Source organism: Chionomys nivalis, chromosome 6 (genome assembly GCF_950005125.1).
Source record: "Chionomys nivalis chromosome 6, mChiNiv1.1, whole genome shotgun sequence".
In the NCBI taxonomy this organism is placed as follows: domain Eukaryota; kingdom Metazoa; phylum Chordata; class Mammalia; order Rodentia; family Cricetidae; genus Chionomys; species Chionomys nivalis.
The window spans coordinates 96,030,560-96,052,243 of NC_080091.1; the positions used below are offsets into that span (position 1 = coordinate 96,030,560).

The 21,684-nt window shown below is 42.6% G+C and overlaps 1 protein-coding gene across 1 annotated transcript in view; it reads left to right on the forward strand.

The window, feature by feature from the left end:
* Window positions 1-5,329: 5,329 nt before the first annotated feature.
* The window catches only part of Antxr2 (ANTXR cell adhesion molecule 2), a 125,138-nt gene continuing 108,783 nt past the window's right edge, over window positions 5,330-21,684 (forward strand). Inside the window, exons 1-3 of the mRNA XM_057772623.1 lie at window positions 5,330-6,265; window positions 6,935-7,006; window positions 9,175-9,246. Coding sequence (XP_057628606.1) covers window positions 6,114-6,265; window positions 6,935-7,006; window positions 9,175-9,246 — 296 coding nt within the window. The 5' untranslated portion in view covers window positions 5,330-6,113. The remainder of the gene's footprint in view (window positions 6,266-6,934; window positions 7,007-9,174; window positions 9,247-21,684) is intronic.

Below are 21,684 nucleotides of genomic sequence, written 5' to 3' on the forward strand. Positions count from 1 at the left end.
CTCCCCTCTTCCCATTCCCTTCACATACACTCCTACCCCACCTCTCCATCCAGTCCTCAAAGAGGTTAAGCCACATTGCTTTGGGGAAGGTCCAAGGCCCTCCCTATTTTATCCAGGCTGAGCAACATATCCCTCCAAAGAGAATAGGTTCCCAAAAAGCCCATACAAGCAGTAAGGATAAATCCTGGTGCCACTGCCAGTTGACCCCTCAGTCTGCCCCAGTCATACAACTGTCAGCCACATTCAGAGAGACTAGTTTGGTCCTGTGCTTGTTCCTTCCCAATCTGGCTGGTGTTCATGAGCTTCCATAAGCTCAGGTTAACTATTTCAGTGGGTGTCTCCATCATGATCTTGATTTTATTTGTGTTCATATTCTAACTTCTCCCACTCTTAACTGGACTTTGGAAGCTTAGTCCAGTGCTCCGATGCAGCTGAAAACACTGTCCTGAGTGAGGTAACCCAGACCCAAAAAGATGAATATGGTATGTCCTCACTCATAAGTGGATACTAGCTATAAACAAATAATATTGAGCTTATAACACATGATCCTGGAGAAGCTAAGTAACAAGATAAACCCTAAGATAAACATACATAGATCCACTTGGAAAATCGAAATAGACAAGATCGTCTGATAAAATTGGGAACATTGGGTTGGGGGGAAAAGGGAGGGTCAAAGGGGAAGAGGAGAGGAGAAGGGGAGGGGCGAGGAGAACTTGAGGGATGGTATAGTTGAGATGGAGGAAGGACAGAGATGAGATCAAGGAAAGAGATATCTTGATTGAGAGAGCCATCATGGGGTTAGCAAGAAACCTACTCTGGAGAAATTCCCAGGAATTCACCAGGATGACCTCAGCTAAGACCCTAAGCAATAGAGGAGGGTGCCCAAATTTGCCTTGCCCTGTAGTCAGACTGATGAATATCATAAATATCGCCATAGAACCTTCATCCAGCAACTGGTGGAAACAGAGGCAGAGGAACCTGGGTTTTAAGCATCTATTTTCAAATGTTGAGAATCCTCTTCTAATACACCTTAAATGCTTTGTTGTCAGACACACAGAACTTTCAGGTAAGGACAACTCCCAACACTGCTCTCAGGAACTAGTTCAGACATAGGGGGAATTTAGTTCTTTTATGACCATGCCCGGTAAAAGCTGAAATAGGCTTTGTCACCTGTAGGTAGCAAAGATTTATCTTCCTCCTCTGAATCACTTTAGATACTATATAATGAATCACTTCCCATGTGACGTGTATATGAATCACTTCTAGTACTAGACATCGAAGAGAGTCATGTCTATCATTATTGATGTCAGGCAAAGAAGCCTACTTCTAAGTGATATAGACTTTGAATTTTTAGACCTAAAAAGTGTTTGAAAATGGTTTCCATTATTGTTACTTATTTTCTTGTTATCTTATTATTTTTTGGTGAAAGGAAAACAGAAACAAATTAAATTTTTATGCACATTTCTTGAGATCAGAGTATGTAGTATTTTATTTTTACATTATGTATACATATTGGTTTTGTGTGTGGTTTACATGCATGTGCAGGTTGATCACAGGTGCCAGAAGAGGACCTTGGATACCTTGCAGCTGAGCTGCTGGAAGTTGTGGGCCTCCTTATCTAGGTGCTGGGAACTGAAATCCAGTCCTCTGCAAGTGGAGTCTCTGCTCTTCACCACTGATCCATCTCTTAAGTATCAATAAACATCGGTTACCAGAGATCAGTTCATAAATAATTACATAAGGTGAAACATGAGTCCATAGTGGATCTGTAGGCAGTAGAAATGACATATAGTAAAAGTCCAGTAAAAACCAATAAACACCAGACATAAACTCACATTATTCTATTATTCTATCTTTATTTAATTGAGGCTTAATGTTTTGGGGTTTATTTATGCTTTTCTATAATAAGCTGATATATTCAAACTTTGAGTTTGTCACCAGATTTATTTTCTTCATATATAAACTCAAATAATTAGATAGATGATTCATGTTTTAGTTTGTTATATGAATTTATTCTAATTAGTTCCCCTCTTTACATAATACGTACCTACCTACCTACATACATATGTGTATTCATCTCTTCCTCCTTCCTTGCCTTCCTCTGCTCCCAATTCAGTCCCTGAGATTCTGAGCTCCTTTTCCCATTCTTAGGGACAGAGGAGAGAAGTGCTGCTGCTGTCTTAGCCCTACATGGCCTGGGGAGATTCCCAAGTGTGTTCTGGATTTCATCCTCCTTCATCATTGCTTATGAAAAGCACAGCCAACATCAGCCTTTGCCAGGGACACTCCCAGGGAGGTACTGACCCAGTTTTAGCTCTACCACATGTCCCTGTACCCCCACAGTCGGCAGCACATCAGGACAGCTGGTTGCCCTAATAACCAACGACTTGCCTACAAATATTTATTACATGAAAGTGATTTGATTGACTTTCGATCTGGTCTGTGTGAGGTCATTTCCTGGTTTGCTGTAGATCTTACATGAGCAAGTGAGGGAAATGCAAGACTTCTAGAACCATGCTGAGCTCATCACCTACACAAACCAACCAAGAAACCATGAGAGACATGCTTTAGTATATCAATTACTTCTATTGTAATCAAGGAAATGTTGAGTACATAACATGTATTTTTACTATAATTTCTATGTAAAAGAAGGCAGATTGTTTGTCTAGTTTGTGAAGTCCACAAGATGAACAAGCAATGAGTCAAGAAGCTAGGCACAAAAGAAGCCAATTAACAAAAGTTCAAGTTCCCTATCAAGGGCAGCATCCTGTACCACACCTGCTCAAATTGCTTCCTGAAACAACCACTTTCACAGTTTTTTTTAAAATATTTATTTATTTATTTATTTATTTATTATGTATACAATATTCTGTCTGTGTATATGCCTGAAGGCCAGAAGAGGGCACCAGACCCCATTACGGATGGTTGTGAGCCACCATGTGGTTGCTGGGAATTGAACTCAGGACCTTTGGAAGAGCAGGCAATACTCTTAACCTCTGAGCTATCTCTCCAGCCCCACTTTCACAGTTTTTGCCACACTTCATGTACCTCAGATTTTATTAGGTTATACATACTGGTATGGTGCTTGTTGGTAAAGGTACTTAAAGTGTAATTCTCTTTTGATTCAAATTAAAATTGAAAATGGAGACCCAACTGCAAGTCTCGGGAAAGGCATTTGCTATCAGAATTCTGTGCATTAGCTCAACAGTTCCTAGGACATCATAGGTCCTCAATAAATATTCCTTACGCAGTGACTGTCTCCTATCCTCAAAGAGCTGACATTGACATATCTGGCTATAAATCAAAACTATCATAAATAAAAGGTTAAATATAGGTGGTGACAAACAAAACATGCAAAAGAGCTGTCTATCAGCACCTCGGGAACCTCTTATAATAAAGCACTGAAACTGTTAAATTGTAAAGGAGGAGGTGGTACCTCACATTAGCCAGTCACTGTGTAGCAGCCACACTGAAAGCTCTAAGAGCTACTTTGACAAATGCAAGTGTGGAAGTCACAGTGGGTGTGATGGAGAGGGAAGGGGAGTGAGAGAGAAGCAAGAGCTCAGGGTCAGGAAGTATAAATTTGCATACATACCTAAGCTCCTGTAGGACTTTGGCAAGAGCAGACAAACTTACCCCAAATAAAGTCTTATTGCTATTAATTAAATTTGTTTTTTGATCCATATGTAAACACAAAATTGTGCCCATTAATATACACATTGTTCAATGCTTACAAGTTGTCCATATTTCTCTCTTCAACTATTTAGCATTTTCAAGGTGAAATTCTTGATAATTGGAGCTCAGTGAGAATGGGACAAAACATTTTGAGGCATAGTTTCCCATTACTAGCAATCACTGTCCCCTGCTTTTCTTGGCTGGGTGAGATGCCAGGTGTGGGATAACCTCCCTTTAAGTTATTGGTCAGAGGTGTCCCAAAGGCCCCTGAATCAATACCATTGCTGATGCTCTTGGTTTGCCTACCAGAACTTGATGTTAAGATTCCACTGCTGAAGACATCACACATTTTGAACATTGAGGAATCTAGTTGGAATTGACCTGGAGTCTCCCTGAAGACTAGCTCTCACAGTCTTAGAAGTTATTATGTAAGCTTCCAGGGGAGAAAAGCAATCAACAGCTCTACCTATCCATGAGGTCTAAAAATCGCAATGGCTAGCAAGGCAAGACACACCCATGCCTATAATAATGGTACATATGCTATCGGGTAACAACCATTATCTGATTGGTTTTAAGGCCCGTTCTACGAAAAGAAACATATCTGATACTGTAAGTCTTTCTGAGAACTTCTGCAGTGCAACTTACTTCTCTGAAGAGAATAAAGGACAATAAAGCAAACCGCCCTTTTAAATTCTCCTCAGAGAGAAATGCAGTGCATAGACCTCCTCTGAGACATTTCTTTGAGTAGGGGCAGGGGTCAATGCAGAAACTCAAAACTGGTCAAAGCGAAGAGCATAAATGTCAGTGGAATGCTCAGTAACAAGTGCGGACGGACATGCAAATCCCACCTCTCCTCAATGCGCAGGTACAATCCTGAAAGGGTGGTGGTTTCGAGTGAGGGTGAGCAAAAAGTTCAGAAAAGCTAGAGGTGAGGGAGACCAGAGGGAAGCATTGTCTCCTGGACATGGCAAGACTGTGGTACACACGAACTCAGAGCAGCTGTGGCTGCCTGCATAAGACCTGCACAAGATCAAGTCCGCCATCATTTTAGCATGGAAGAGAAAGGGTTCATGAGTCCCCAACCCGCAACCCTGGAACTATGCACAATCAATGGCTTCTGGGGGTTGGAGTTTTCTTTAAGAATGTAGTAGTTCTTGGTGGGTCAAACCTACTCCTGTGGATGGCCCCACACCCAGGAGTATAAATAAAGACAGCTCAGATTGGAGTCTACGGGTTCTTGAAAAAAAACGGGGGGACACAAAGTTGAGGGGCGTGTGTAGGGAGGTAAGGGTCGAGCTAAGAGAAGTTAAGGAGAGGTGTTGTTGGAGTAAACACGATCAATATACGCCGCAAGAACTTCTCAAAGAATTAATAAGAAATGAAACAAATGAATGCCTTTTATTTAAAGGAAAGAAAAGAGGAAGTTCCCCTTCTTAAACACTAAGCGCCGCGTCACTACGTCGTGTGTGAAGGGTGAGGAGGGATGAGCCATAAGGCCATCATTTTCCAGGGGACAGCTGGTCTTGCGTCTCCAAACCACGCGGGGGGCTGTGGCAGCACAGCTGGGGAAACCCGCCCGGCCCAGGCTTGCGGGAGAGCTGGGTATGTTTAGTTTCCAGAGACCATTTGTGTTTTTTTGAACTCTTCTCTCTCTCTTCCGAAATCTGGCAGGCGTTAGTCATCCGCCGCTCAGCACGAACCCACAAGTGTGCTTGTGTGGCTCTGCGGGCTTCCTCCCGGCGCCCCGCCCTCGGGCTCACACTGCCCCCCGCGAGCGAGCGGAGCGGTCTGCGCACCCTGGCCTGGGGTGTCCTGGGGTCCCCCGGGCGCTCAGTATCCCCGCCTGCAGAAGATCGCCCCGTGGCTCCGGGCGGGTGTCTGGCGCCGGGAAGAAAGTTGTAAAGCGCCGCGAGGAGTTGGGCGGTCCGAGGAAGGGAGGCGGAAGGGGAGGACTCGGCTGAGTTCCCGCGGCGATCGTGGGGTCCCCCGGAGTCTGTCCCCAGCTCACCACCGCAGCTAGACGTCAGCTTTCCGGCCCCGGGTAGGCGCTAAAGACTAGACCCGAGCCCGGGAGGAACTTATCCAGAGAGCTGTCGCCTCCGGCCTTATTGTCTGCAGCTACTCTCCCGAATCCGGAGAGGGAGGACTGGACCGCGCTCCCACTGGGATTTGTCCAGAGTTCCGGAGGCAGCTGTGCGGGCCGCAGAGACTCCCTTTGTCCTCCCAGGACCTCCCTCTCTCCCTTCTCGGTGGCAGCTGTCGGGTGGCGCTGAGCCTGGAGCTAGCGTCCCAGTCCCTTTCAGCCTCTGACCCCAGAGTGAGTCCTTGGTGACTCCGCCTCTTCGCATCTCAGCTCTGCGGACCCGAGAGCCCCGAGGCCGGAGACAGGAGCCCAAGGGGCTGTGAGCCAGTGGGAGCTGCCGGGCCCCGGCCCCAGGATGGTGACGGGTCGGTCCCGGGCGCGCAGCCCTGGGAGCTGGCTGTTCCCTGGCCTGTGGCTGCTGGCTGTGGGCGGTCCGGGGTCGTTGCTGCACGCCCAGGAGCAGCCCTCTTGCAAAAAAGCCTTCGATCTGTACTTCGTCCTGGACAAGTGAGTGAAGGGGTCAGGGCATCCTGTGAGGGCAACGCTGGGTCAGCTGGGACTGAAGCTGAAATGTCTTTGGGTTTCTGGGGAAGGGGTGTGAGAACTCTCCCTAGGGTGCCCTGTTACTGCTTCCTTTCAAAAAGCTGGGGAGGGTAGTGGGAGCCAGGAACCACTAGGCTTTCCAGAGAGCTGCTTAATTTAGTAGTGGGGTCTCTTGGGAAATGAGATTGTGGTTACTTGCAGTTTGTTTCACCCCCAAGACTTTTTTTTTTTTTTTTTTTTTAGCTCCTTGGTGCCTCTACCACACTCGCCTACACCCCTTTAGACTCTCTTAAGTTTGCCTAATTTTGTCCTGATCACAGCGCTTTCATAGAGCCAGGAAAAAAGCCTTAATATACCCAATGTGGTTTGCATTTCCTCAGAAATGAGGGCTTGTGCTTTTATTTTGAAAAGCCGGGTCTCACTCTCAACAATTCACAAGCGAGCTGCCCCCAGAGAAGTGCGGTGGTCTTGGCTTCTTGGATTCAGTCCAGACGGTGAAGTTTCAGCTCTGAACGTGAACCTGTACTTCACTTTGAAAAGAGGCCAGGACCCCCGCCCCAAGACTTAGGAAGCTGAGGAAAATTTTCAGTTTAGTCCCATGTTTTGCTGATCCGTTTGTCTTCTCTTTTTCAGGTCCGGGAGTGTTGCAAATAACTGGATTGAGATTTATAACTTTGTCCAGCAGCTTACAGAAAGGTTTGTGAGGTATGTCTCCCCACTTGGTATTGGTATTCTTGGTATTGGAGAGGAAACTGATCAAAAGCCTGGTCTCCCTGTTCTGAAAACCCTTCGTAGGGACGACCTTTCCTGAAATGTTGATTTTTAAGCGTCTCAAGGTGGCCCTGGTCCACATGTCCCGTGGGGTCTTTCCCTTGAAGGTTCCTTTCATCTGGCTCCCAGAAACCTGGCCCAGGCCGCGAGGAAACATCTTCAAATGCAACTCTTAATGTCTTTTCCTTTCCCGGTTTTCATCTGTTTCGAGACTGACTTATGCTTTCTCATAATTTATTGCATTAAAAAATAAGTTTTATTCTAACAGGATCCATACCACATTTTCAATTCCACACCCTTAGCACTATAAACGTCCACATTCAAAAGGAGAAAAAGTGTTGGGAAACTTTAAATGAACATGTGCTAATAACCCACCAACAGAAAAAGCACGTGTGTGTGTGTGTGTGTGTGTCTGTGTGTGTGTGTTTAAAGAAACGAGTTGTGTTTACACAATGTGTGGGTGTGTGGCTGGTTTAAAATTTAACTGTTCTATATATGCAGGAGGCTTCACTAGCAAACACTGTTTTCCTCGCCTATAAAAAGCATGACTGCTAAGAAATCCAGCTTAGTCTCTTATTTAGAAGTAACTAGGAATTAGTGGCATCTCCTATTTAAAAATAACCGTTGGAAACCATGTTTTTGTGGCTCCCCCTCGGTTTTTTGGAAGAAGGAAAAAAAATGCCGGGAAGAAGTGCAAGTTTATCAGGATAATGGAAAGGACACGAATCGGAGCTGTGTCATTAAATATTGCCTCCTTCAGTCTTGTTAGCCCAAATGTTTGCTGTAAAACAGGCTCGGATGATCAAAACATTTTGAAAGTCATGTTGCAAGTAACTTCAAACAATCTGTAGAGGCCTAGGCAATCCCTGCTTTCGGTTATTGGCAAGCAGCAGAGCTATTCCTATAAAAATGTATGCCTGTCCATGTTCAATCATCAGTCTCCCGCGTCAGGAGCCAAGGAGAGCACCCTGGTTCCTGGGCAGGCTCTGAGGTAAAATAGTCTAGGAAAGAATAATAAACAAGACCCTGTATCTGCAACTGTCAAAGTGGAATGGACAGTTGTTTATAAGTTTCCAGTTCAATCCTAGAGTGTGCCGGGAATGCCATACTGTGTTAACCAGAAGCAGTGGAGCGTCTCAGTGTAACATCTGAAGACTACAGGGCTCTTTTTCATTGAATCTGGTTTGCAAGTTGGATTTCTATAGCATACATATACTGTTCTCTGGCTCAAGTTTACTTACTCAGTTACTAATTAAATGTCTCAGGAAATGAATAAAAGATGATGACTGACAGGCAACAATGCTCAAAAGTATGACCTTTGGCTTCGTTTCATATCTTAGTTTCAGAGCTGAGCAATATTTGCATACACTTTTCTAGAAACAGGAGTGACTGTGTACCTGAAGTCTAGAAGACAGATCGGAAAGCTGAAAATGCCGAATAAAACAATCATTTCTTCATGCTTTAAGTATCCCTGCTTTAGGAGGAGTTTTGTTTGAACTCTTTTTTTTTTTTTTTTTTTTTTGGTTTTTCGAGACAGGGTTTCTCTGTGGTTTTGGAGCCTGTCCTGGAACTAGCTCTTGTAGATCAGGCTGGTCTCGAACTCACAGAGATCCGCCTACCTCTGCCTCCCGAGTGCTGGGATTAAAGGCTTGCGCCACCACCGCCCGGCTTTGTTTGAACTCTTATCATGACTTAAGTCAGGCTGGCTTCTCTTCAGCCCTAAAAAGTCCATATCAGTTACCCAAAGGGCCTGGCCTTTTGCAAAGAGATGAAGTAGAAGATCAAAGGAAGAAACATTTTTTCTAAGAAAAGATTTTGCAGCAGCCTAGAATCCTTCCAGTTATTCTCTTTCTAGACATAAGCCCCAGGGGTTCATGGAGGAGTGTTTTGAGAGCAGAGAAGCACTGATTACATAAAAAAGAAACGCAACTCAGAGAGCAAAGCTGAGCAGAGTCAGTGGATCTACTTAGAGAGTTCCATTTAAGGGAAGCGGGGAGTGTTCAGGGAGACTCATTTGAGATGAGACTCCCTGGCTCGGCCTCGGTATTGTACCAATATTTCTTTTGAAAAATGTTTTAACTGCCTCTTTCCTTATTTTGCAGCCCTGAAATGAGATTGTCCTTCATTGTGTTTTCTTCTCAAGCAACCATTATTTTGCCATTAACTGGAGACAGGTCAGTGCATTATCATTTCAATTCAGGCTTTTAGTCCAGAGGAATCATAAAGGCATGATTGATATTGCCGTGTGGTGATTCGGGCCTCTCAGTGGGAGCAAGCGGACACACAGGCGATTCAGTGCTCTGCAGTAATAGAAGGGGGTGGGCAGCATGAGAGACATGGAGTGGATCATCTGGAAATCAATATTGCTTATATCGATGCAGAGTAGAGCCCGGGTGCCTCAGCTATGTGCTCACTCTTTCCCACCGCTCTCCCCCTCACTGTGGGCAGCTGTGCATTTTTGTTAGGGAGATGCCGTGTGTGAGTCAAAGAGGAATTTGAAGAGGGAGTGCAGGTGGGTGTATATTTGGGTAATTTATTAGGTTCAGTAGATATTCCAGATTTCCAGTCCTTCTCTGAAGTTCAGCGATGCTGAACATATTTGACTTTATTTGACACACACACAGAGCTACCCCTCAGTGCTCTGAAAAGGAGTGGCTTCCCTGTCCAGTGTCATAGTGGCCATTTCTATGCGGTTTAAATAAATCATGACACTCTGCAAGTAGTCCTTCACATATCTAAATCATGGCTGCCTTTCCTGGGTTTATTTGTGTTTACTAGACCATGAATTCTGTAGTCAGAAATGGGATGTTATTCTTCAGTTCTGCTTCATTTCATCTAACATAAAGTGAGTAAGGCCTTGGATTCTTGTTGAATGAGTGAATGAGGAGACGTCATTTTGGAATCACGTCTTCCTGACTTGACAGTTTTAAGCAAGGGTGTTGCTGTGCTGTTGACTTGAAGAATGTGTAGATTTTGAAAAATAATTGTGAAAATAATTTTTATATTTGTAAAGCTCAGTTAACATGTACTAACATTTTCTTGAGCTTTCGGTTTTGAAAGATCAAAAAAGCATAAAGGGTTCAAGGAGATAACTTTACAGTTCATGGACTTGCTTTGGAAAATAATATATATTCTAATATATATGTGTGTGCATGTGTGTGTGTTTACACGTAGCTCTTGTGTTAACTTTTCCTTTTCCTGGAGAGGAAACCTCTCTCTAGGTTGTGAGTTCAGCCTAGGACTTCACTATCCCCATTAGTACTTTGCCCTTGTAAGTTAAGGCATACACAAGGTTCTCAACAATTTCAGTTCCTTATAACTCATTGCTATAAAGATTTTTGGTTTTGTGAACAGGAGATGTTTCTACTGACCAGTTTACTCTCCGAAGAGTCAGAAAAACACAGATTTAATATTTATGACATTCATATATATATATATATATATATATATATATATATATATATATATATAAAAGCACAGTGCCATACATGTTGCGGACTCAGCAACTGACAGCGACATACATTGTACCAGAGTTTCTGTGAGGCACTTTGCATATAGTCCTCCATCACTCTGAAGATAAAGCATAGTCACTGGTCGCCCAGCTTGGCAATGTTTAGACAATGTGTGGCAGAAATTCAAATCTTTTATCTAAGCTCAAAGTACATCCTTTGTCAGTGGTGAAATCCAATGCAGAAGGGACTGAAAAAGTTAAAGGAAGAGACTATTAAGAGGCGATAAAAATGCCACACTTCAGTTACTGTACTAAGTCTACATGAGTTCGAATCCTGCCCCTCCCAATTACTGGTTGAGTGTCCAAAGATAAGTTTCTTAAATTTAAGTTCCTCGTGACTAAGTTTTACTAACCTACATGAGGGTGGTAATGAGGACAAAAGTGACGCCTACCTTATAAGGTAGTTGCAAGAACTGAAGGTAATGACTATGAGAAAGGATCTCGTAAGTTTGTATTCTTGAGACAAGAGTTTTTGATCTGGGAAGATCCAGTCAAGCGCATGCATGTAAGCACAAGGACTTGAATTCCATCTCTAGGTACTGTGTAAAAAAAATGCTGGTTATGGTGGTGCACATCTTGGTACCAGCAATGGGGAGGCAGAGGCAGGGCCTTTTCTGGGCTTGCTGGATAGCAAGGGAAGTCTAGCCTGATCAACAAGCTTCTCACCAACAAGAGATCCTATCTCAGAACAAAAAACGAAAAGAAAACCAGTGCCTTGCTTCTGAAGCAATCCACCCATGGTTGCTTTACATGTCATAGAACAGTCTCCAATAAAGGGGCTAATTTTTACTCAGTTGTCCATTTTTAGTTCTATTAATTGAGTTGGTATCAACTTTCTATGACTCTCTGTCTTTGGCTGTAGAATCACTCCACAACTGTAAATTGAGAGAAACAGTTTTCTTGTTGAGATGGGAGATCAGTGGGGAACTGTTATCAAGACTCATGTAGATCTTAGTATTACAACCTAGAAGCTATAATCCTCACTGCTAATAAACTTTCCCCAGCATATATTTTTTTTGTGTGTGTGTGTGCACGCACACACAAAAATAATGGATCTAAGTGTATGGTTTAAAAAGCAACAGTTAAGCAAAAGAAAAGTAATTAATGAGTATGTGTCTTCCTGAGCCTAGAGTGTGTGGAAGTACAGGGTCCTAGTTTGTCTCCTTCACTTGAATACCCAGCCCTAGAACTAAGCCTGCTACAGGGTAGAAACCCAACAAATCTTTGTTTAATGACAGAATTCTTCTGATGCCAGAGCCCTAGTTAATAGCTTAGAGCCACTATAGTAAAGTTCAGGCCAGTTATGCCAGCAATATAAATATAAATATAAGTATAAATATAAGCAGTATAATGTAAATACTGACTTCTATTTGCTACATTTCCCATTCCTGTCTTACACAAGAGATGTAAATGCTTTTACCTTCCTTTTCAGTATCTACATTTGCCTCAAATTAGGAAAGTCTTGTCTACCCCAACTGGTCTTTAGAGTTTAACACAAGATGACTTAGGAAATTGTCCTTATGCAAACTTGTAGAAATGATAGAGGTCATTTAGTTAAGTTTATACAATAGTCTCATTATTTTAGTGAGTTTTTTCTAATTCCTTAAAAGCAGAATTAAATATTTACTTGTGGGGAAGTTGTTCTTGACAGATAGCTGGTAAGTCATAAGGTAGCACATCATTTTTTGCAGAAAAGAATTTTCAGTATCTCTAAAAGTAAAGTTTCAAATAAAAAATTTCACTTTTTGCACCGACCCAGCAAAGATAGAAAAAGGCACAAAATTGGAACTAAATAATTATTTGTAATAATAAGAAACTATATCCAACCTATGTGCTCATCAATTGATGATATTTTAATAGTTACCATATATACATAGGATGAAATACTATGTAGTCACTACCATTGAGTAGATCAAAATATTGATATAGTATGTATAAGGTATAGTATATGAAAAGCTAAGTTTTAGAACACTTAATGTTAATTTTTATTGCAAAAGAAAAATAAAACAGAATATTTTAATGTATTGTATGTGTTCAAAAATACATGGAGTAGACGGCTGGAAGATAATCAATAAACTGTTAATGGAACTGCTATAGACAGGAGATTGAATAGGAGGAGAGTCATCAAAATTTCGAGCTTCATGAATTTAGCAGGAATATGTGTGCAGAAAAGCTTTTCAAATGCTTGAATTAAAGAAACTGTACTGAATTCTGTAGCCACAGGTTGCAGAATCAAAATAGAATTAAGGGACTGAAGAGATGCATTGAGATAAAGAATACATTTTATTGGAAGATTCGACTTTGGGTCAAGTGGACACAGGAGCGCAGTAGTATCTGCATGACATTGGGGTGTTACTTAACTTCTTGAGCCCAAGTCCATAGCTACATAGAAAACCTGACTGTCCCACCATAGAGCAATAATGAGCTGACTAAGCACAATCTTCAGAAGGACTGTTTAAGGTGCACAGAAATGTTTGTGACTGTCTGTTTTCTCTTTTTGTTTCTACCACCTGACAGTAATTATGAATCATTATTTCCCATGAGTATTTCCATAGTTGTTGTCTTTTTCTTTCTGCTTTAATAGTTAGTGAGGAAGGGGGCTCAGGATGACCTGGAGTTGAAGGTCATCCCCGTTTCATTTTTTGCCAGGTTACTAACTGAAGGTCAAAGATTTCAAGGGGTCCTGCTCACGGAAGCTCAGGCCAGCAGGCAGACTCACCCTGGCGTGTCACCAAGCATGAGCACTTCAGTCCGCTGTGCTGACAGAGGCTGGCCTGGGTTTCACTTGTGTAATTCTCAAATGAATCAGACTCTGTCATAGTCTGAAGGCAGCGTCATCTTCGGCACTACCCTGTTCTTACAGACCAGTGAACTGGGGAGATAAAGTGACCGTACTTGGCTTCTTGGTTTTGTCTTTTAAATTCTACTGGGAAATTTGTTTAGAAAAGTCTGCATTGCCCACATACTTGCCCTCTGTGTGGATCTGGTCATGGCAGCTGCTGGCTGAGCACGGATATACTAATAGCTACTTGGCTTTATAAACTTGTCGTAGGGAATTAAAGACACTTTAATTCATGCCTGGAGACAAACCTAAAAACACAAAAGTGGTCAAAGGATAGGGTAGTGAGTGAGCAAAAGAAGCGATAATACAATAAAATGTAGCAGGGATGAACTTCAAGGCAAGAGTACTAGAAAATGCAGACTAAATCGAAGAAACCTTTTATTAAAGCAGAGTAACGGGACTTGGTGAGCTGATATTTTCAGATCCAGGACCACGCCTCTGGATTTATTGGTCTAGATTGTGTACCACAAATGTAGGCCTTAGAATGATATTTTAAGTAAGCAATAGGCAAGATTTTATAGACGTTATAGTGAGAGCCTGCCATGTCCTAAGACGATAGACTGTAACACACCCACATGTTCACGTGGTTTTTAAAAATCTACGTAGGGCCTGGGCCTGGTTGACCATTGCCTTCAGCTGACATGAGTATGAAATGCTGTCAGCTCCAGTTTCAGGCCCAGGACCTATCAAGGCATCGAAGCTTCCCCTTTCTTGGGAAACATTCATTGTGTAAAACTGTGATAACCCAGAGACTGCTGTGCTGGAGCGAAGCCCAGCCTATCCATGAGGAGTAGAACCAGGCCCAGGCCCAGTGAGCTCAGGGCCAGTATCAGCATTAGTTCCTCTTTGCCAACCCTGTGAGCTAGGCTATCTCAACCCTACTACTTACTCAGCTTCCTCAATGGCCACACGTGAGCATGGTGAAAAGTGATCGTATCTTGACATCACTAATTTTGGGGGTAGTTTTAAATGCAGCATTAGAAAACAAACCAGGAAAAGGTGACCGGAACAGGAGATGAAAGTACTTGGGAAGACTGACAGCAAGGGTGGGCAAGGGCAGCCCGCACATTGTTGCTGGAGGCAGAAGCAGAGGTTGACTTGGCCAGTGGTTGTGGAAAGTTTGGTAGGACATTGAAAACGAAAGTGGGTGTAAACAGCGCTCAAGCCTGGGTGTTGTTAAGAGGTTTGCAGCAATCCTACTGAAGACATCAGGTGATTTTTCTCAGCTACCTGGTGATGAGAGCAGGATGGAAGCATGTTGAAGAAGCTACTTCTCTGATTTCAAGCAGTGTTGAGCAAAAGTGTACATAGTTGGGATTGGGAGGTTTAAAAATAGAACTCCCTTTCACCTCCCAGCGTCTCTCCCCAAAGTGCTTGCTTGCCTAGTTCAAGGTCTTGGGTCAGTCATCAGACCTAGAGAGCTGCCTGCTAAGTGTGGCATCTGAGTTCAAATCAGGGCATGCAAAACAAAGTCTTGGTGTCAAGGTTTCTGCAAGATTTGAGATGAGGGTCCTATAGATGATTTCCCCCAAACAATAAGACTCACAAGGATCTCAAAGGTGTGCTGCACATGGTCTCAGGTAAACAGCAGCACTCACAAGAGCGCTGGGTTTGGGTTTCACCCTATGTGTAATCTAAAGCAGTTAGGATCCTCTTGTGAAAAAGTTTTGTGCTTGCGACCTTTGTCCAGCAGAGTGGATCATCATTTGATATACATGGAATCACAAATTTTCACCATGGATTGAAAGACTGGGTTTTCAAAGTAAACAAGTTTTGGACCTTTGACTTTCCATGGGTATGAAGGAATTTAGTGTGTGAACTATTTCTTATGAACAAGAAAGAATGACTCAGAAAACTGAATCAAAAGTCTTGCAGGTGCACCCAAGAATCATAGGGAATATTTCTAGGAATTGGGACTGGGCTATTCTTAAGGGTTGGGAACAGAGATGGTATTGACACATCTGGCACTTCTTGCATGTACATGCGTGTGTACATGTTCGTGTGCTGGCGCACATGTATGGAGGACGGAGGACAACCTCCAGTCTGTCAAAATGGCCATTTGCCTTACTTTATAGAGACAAAGCTTCTCCCTAGGATCTGGGGCTCACCGTTTATGCTAGGATGGCTGGTCCTCCAGCCGCAGGCATCTTCCTGTCTCTGCCTACTCATGGATGGGTCAGCTTCTTAGATGAGTGTGGGAACTGGATTATGATCCTCATGTATGCATGGCCAGCAAGGTATAAGACTGAGCTGTCTCTCAGCCCTCAAATCTGACACTTTGCTGTTAGTTCTTCTTTGAATTATTGAGTGATTCACAAAAAGCATCCTAAGCAAGGCAACAGTGACTCTTTACCACTCATTTCCTCCCTCTATACCCTCCCAGCTATGTCCTCCTTTCAAGTTGATAAACTCTTTTTCTTTGATTCTTTTTACATGTACATAGCACACACACACACACACACACACACACACACACACACACACACATATATATATATATATATATATATATATATATATATATATATATATATCTGGCTTAGTCTATCTTTGCCATTTGTGTGTAGATAGTTTCAAGGCTGACCACCCTTAACTGAACATCATCCTTGGGAGATGCTAATTCTCCTTCTCCCAGCAGTCATCAGTTGCCTGTAGTTCTTCGTTTAAGGGTGGCACATCACAAAAACTTCCTGCTTCCACATTAACGTGTCCATTGATATTGCTACAGTTCCAGTCTTGTTTATGCAGCCATTCCCAGGAGAGCCAGTTTCACAGCCGCCTTCTTCGTATTATGACTCTTACAATCTTTCCACCCCCTTTTTCTCAACATTTCTGAAGCCATGAATGTAGCAACTGTGACAGAGATGTAACCATTGGGGCTAAGCTCTCCAGGATCTGCTGATCTTGCATTGTGTCTTTTTGTGGTTTCCTGTCATGGTCTCCGTTTTCTGTGAGGAGCAGTTTCTTTGATGAGGGATGAAAGCTACACTTTTCTATGGGTATAGGGATAAGCTTTAGAATGTAGTTAGGTATTATGCTGGTCCAGCAGAGTGGTGGCAGTAGATTCTTTTCTAAGGGCTTTTTCCTGGCTAGTTTCTGGAAGATTGATGGATTCCCAGTACCAGGCAAGATTTACCTCCTGCTGAATGGGCCCCAGTCTAGTTAAACAGCTGTTGGTTGCATTCAGCACGTGAGGACCACTTATTGCACTGTTATATGTTGTATGTTATGTGAGGACCACTTATTGCACTGTTATATGTTGCCATAAGGGTGATTGTGTGGCTCATAGGTATCGCAGCTCGGTGGAACTGTTAAATTGCTTCTTTCCTGAGTCAGCTTCCAAAATATTTTCTAGAAACATGAAAGATAGACCACAGGAAAGGCACTTTCATGTCATTTCAAGCTCCTGTGTCCCAAGCACATGGGTTTTGATCAACAGATGTTCACCTTTAACCCCTGAGAGGCAACCAATGGCTGTATCTATAATCTGCATTGTTTTGGGAATCCCAAAAGGAGGTTTCTGGTGCCTGTTCCTGGCATTTCTGCTAGTCTATGGCTCTTGGGAGGAGTATTGTCAGCCCAACTTCCTTTCAGATTATATACACATATACATACATACATGTGTATATTGTATACAATATTAGATAAATATAAGATGCTATGATTCCTCAAGGTGAAACAACAGTGTTGTTATTTGTCCTTTGTCTTCCCTTCTCCTTCTGTATTGACCTCCCTTCATCCGGGTATTCTGTTTTCTCCTTCATATCACCTGTATCCTGCTATTCCCCTCCAGAGCCACCCAGCTCTCTCCTTATACCTTCCTGGTTGATGCATTTACTCCATGTTTTGTACTGACTTACGAAGATTCGGAACTAGGAACTGCAGATGAAGGAGGAAGTGAAGCATTTGTGTTTTTGAGACTAGGTTACCTCACTCAATATAATCTTTTCTAGGTTCATCATCAGTATAATTTATACTTGGCACTCTGACTAGTTATGTATGAGTCTCTGAATCAACCACTATCCACTGGCAACAGAATATCTGACCAAAGTTGAGATCAGTTCTATAGATATACACATGAATATTTAGAATGCACTTTGATATCATGACCATTCAGCAAAACAACAGTTGGTTCTCCTAGTACCTCTTATGTATCCAGTCATAAGAGAAAGTTTACAGTGATAGACATAAAATCCTACTCAGTAGGCCTCATAGCCAACTGATGTGGAGGTCCTTCTGTATGTTGCTTTTATTGGTTGATGGATAAAACTGTTTGGGGCAATGGCTTAGCAGAGTAAAGCAGGTGGGAAATCAGAACAGAAAGAGAGAGAGAGAGAGAGAGAGAGAGAGAGAGAGAGAGAGAGAGAGAGAGAGAGTAGATAGAGTCAAGGAGACACCATGTAGCTGCCAAAGGAGAAAGCTGTCAGAACATAACTTTATCTGGTAAGTCACAGCCTTGTGGCAATACACAGATTAATAGAAATGGATTAATTTAAGCTGTAAGAGCTAGCTAGAAATACACCTGAGTCATTGGCCAAACAATGTAATTAATATAGTTTCTGTGTGATTATTAGGATCTGGGAACTTGAGAATGAAAGAGCAGGCTCTGTTTATAGCCAACCAGGTAGAAGTTTATTAATCCATAACAATCATGCCACTCTTGCTCCAGTGGACACATTTTGTTGTATTGTAGGCTGATATTATGCATGTAGGATCCAGTGCTGGGTATGACCATTGATGGTTTTCTCCCCTGCAGCATGTACAGCACCTCATGCCATCATGTAAACCAGTCTGCAGGAGACTTTACTGCTTAGTTCCAGGTTGGCTTCTCTATCTCAAGCATTCAAAATGAATGGTGTTTTCAGCCATAGGGTTTTACCATCTAGCCTTGGTGAGCAATCAAGGGCAATAGCAATAACTTGTGCTGTTTTGGTGCCTCTGGGACCTCTCTGACTAGTAACACCTCTGCATATGGCTTTTGTTGTTTTATTTTTTATTAGCTATTAACCCTCCTCTTGTTCCCCTTTGTCTTTTGTGTAGACCGATATGTTTCATAACAGCAGAACATTTTCCTTTTGCTGCTTTATGGTTGCACTCTTTCTTTCTTTCCTTGGGTTATCATAGGCAGGCATATTTTCCTATTCCTTCTTGAGTTTGGATAGTGCTGTTAAATCCAAGCTCCCAAGGACTTATGCATGCATAATGTGGCTAGTACAAGTGAAGATGTGGAGTAGTTATATTTGCTAGAGACTATTGCAACTTCATAAGGTGTTTTCACATTTGTCCATTTTGAAATTGTTTCTATTTACTCTCTGGGAGGACATGGAACACATCGTTCATACTATTTGTGTTTCGTAGACTTACACAGAGCTTGCAAATTCTTCTTTGTGTGCTCCAAGGAACTAGTGAAAGGCGAGAGAGGGTATTAAGGGAGAAATGCAGGCTGTGATGAACAGGACTGGTCATGCAGACTTAGGTTCTCTACTATGGATACAGTGAGACCACACACAGGAGAGTACCTGACTTGCTGTAAGGTGTAAGAGCAGTCCACACAAGAGCTGTGGTGGTGTTTGTTGTTTGGTTCAGTCAGCAATGATGAAAGAACTGAGGGTTCTATCCCTGCCAGGAACCTTAGGACAAAAGAATAGTAACTCTCAAAACACATGGAACAAGTCCATGGCATGTACATGTGTAGACTCCTTTGGTTTTCACATAGCCCTGGTTTTCACTATTGCCTTAAATTTTATCTAAGGCAGCTGAAGGTTATATATGTTAGACAAATACCTCAGGTTCACAGGCTTCGAGGCCACACAGGCTGGCTCTAGGACCCGCCAGCTATGTCCCTATTCGCAGGTTTTCTAGAAGAGTCTAAAGGAGAAGTGTAAACACTTCTGCTTCAGACACTACTCTTTCCTCATCTCTCTGGTAAATCACACGATGTCTAAGCCCTTGCAATGTCCTGAGTGCTCGGTGCTGCTGAATGATGCCATATCTATGCTTAAAACCATCTCTAGAATTAATGAAACTGAAAATCAAGACAGACATTGCTATTTATATTTCATTGGTATAGAAACTGGATTTAGGAAAGTTGAGTAACTGTGTATGGGTAAGAGTGTTCTACTCACAGAGCCAGGGTTTCTATTCATCTCTGATTGACTCCAGTCCTGGCCATCCTACTTCATAGCTTTCCAGAACAAATTGCCCCCAGTATCTGTGAAGTGACCGTTTGTGGTCCCACTGTCATGTACCAAAACCCACACATGCTCAAATCCTTTGAATCAAACTGTAGTATTTGCATGCAACCTACACTCATCCTCCTGGATGCTTTCAACCGTCTGTAGATTACTTACTGTATCTAACACATATATGCTCCATGCAAATGATTGCTATGTGAGCTACAGTTGTCTAGGGCCTAATGACAAGAACAAAACCCTGTACCTGCCCTGTAAAGATGGGTTTTTAGAATTGGTCATGTTGGTGGACACTGATCTAATGCACCTGGAGGCTAAGGCAGGAAGATCATGAGTTTGATGTCAGGTTGGGATACAAGACTGTGTCTCAAAACGAGTTAAAGGAGTAATCTAATCTGTAGTTGGTTGAATTTGCTTTTTTGGTACCTGTGAATTAGTCATAGTTCTTAACTGGTACCTTTTCCTTGGCAAAGCTTTGATGTAAGTGTTCTCATTTTTTTAAACTTCCTCTTTTGCCTCTACTTCCTCTTTTGTCTGCTTCCTCTTTTGACCCTTTGTTGTGTGAGCTCTTCTTGGAATCAGTGTGAGAGTGAACTAGATGAACAGAATTACACTGATAAGAACAGGAGCTGTGGTTGGACCATTGCTCACTTGTTCTGTACCATTGAATCTCATAATGGCTCCAGGAAGCAAATGTTTTGTAGATGAGCAAACAAGGTTGGTTTTGAAATTAATTTATGTTCTTAGCAGCCTGTGGCCATCTTGGTCCATGACATTTCAGAAACCCTAGCTATGGATGAAAAGATTCTCCTATTTAGTTGAGACCCCTTCAGGAGAACTGACAGGTAAACTTCAAAGGGGAAGGAGTACTCCCAGAACACCGGTGGGTTTTAGTTAGGTAAGGCAAGAGGTTCTTAAAATAATATGCTGAGATACCCTCTCCTGTCCCCCTCCCCCCTCCCCCACCCTTCACCTCCCCTACCCCCTTTCCTTTCTCCTCAGCAGAGACATTTGAATAACACTGCCTGGCCTCAATGCTTCATACAAGAATCAGTGTCTAGTTTCTCCCTCTGTCTCCCCTCCCCCTCCCTTCCTCTCCTGTTTGTCTTTTCTCTCCATCTTTCTCTAGTTAATATAAGGTTTTATTTCCTAGCTCCCAATTAAAAAAAGATGCTTAATAAACAGTTTTATGTGTTTTAATTCTACCTTCTTCCGAGGCTTCTTAGGACATAACAACATTAATAAAATATGAAAAAGTAGGTAAGATCCTAGAAAAGATGATTTAAAAGTGTCTAGTTATAGGAACTTAACAGATTTTGTGACGAAGGCATTTTCTGTGCACTTCTTGGCAGTTGGGGGCAAGATAAAAAGTTGGACATAGGAGTTTCTAAATGAGAGCTTTTCCAATGAGAGGCAGAAAGGGAGTGAATCCCAAGGAGAGAGGAGGTAGGGAGGACCTAGGAGGAGTAAAGGGAGGAGAAACTCTAATCAAGATATATATGATGAGAAATTAATCTATTTTCAATAAACGAAAAAAAAATGTAAAATAGACCTTTGGAATTTAAAAAAATTCTGACATAGTTGTAAAAGCAGAAAGGAGGAAGTGCTTCTTAGCAAGTATTGAAAGGTGACTACAGCCCCTCAACTGTGGGGCCTCCTGGGGGTGTTACATGATAGCAGTATCCTTGGCAACAGCTTCAAACAAACACTGATGTGGTTTCAATATTACCCTTCCTTGTCATCAAAGACACAGCACCAAAGTCAAGCTCAAAGAAACCCGCCTTCAAGATGACCTGAATTCGAGCCTCCCTTAGCCGACCCGCTGTTTCTCACCCTTCCTTTTCTTCTCATTTCTACCCACCCCCCTTTAGAGTTCTCTGCACAGCACTGTGAGTGTGATGTAAGAATTCTGTCCTTAATCTTTAGCATCACTCACTTCTCATTTGTTGATTGAGAAACTTAGAAAGTTTACCTGATGGAGGCCCCTTGAGATCTGCCCTGTCTTGGTCTGGGGTCCAGTTTCCCTAACCTGACACTGACTAAGAGCCCATCAGCTTCGATACTTACT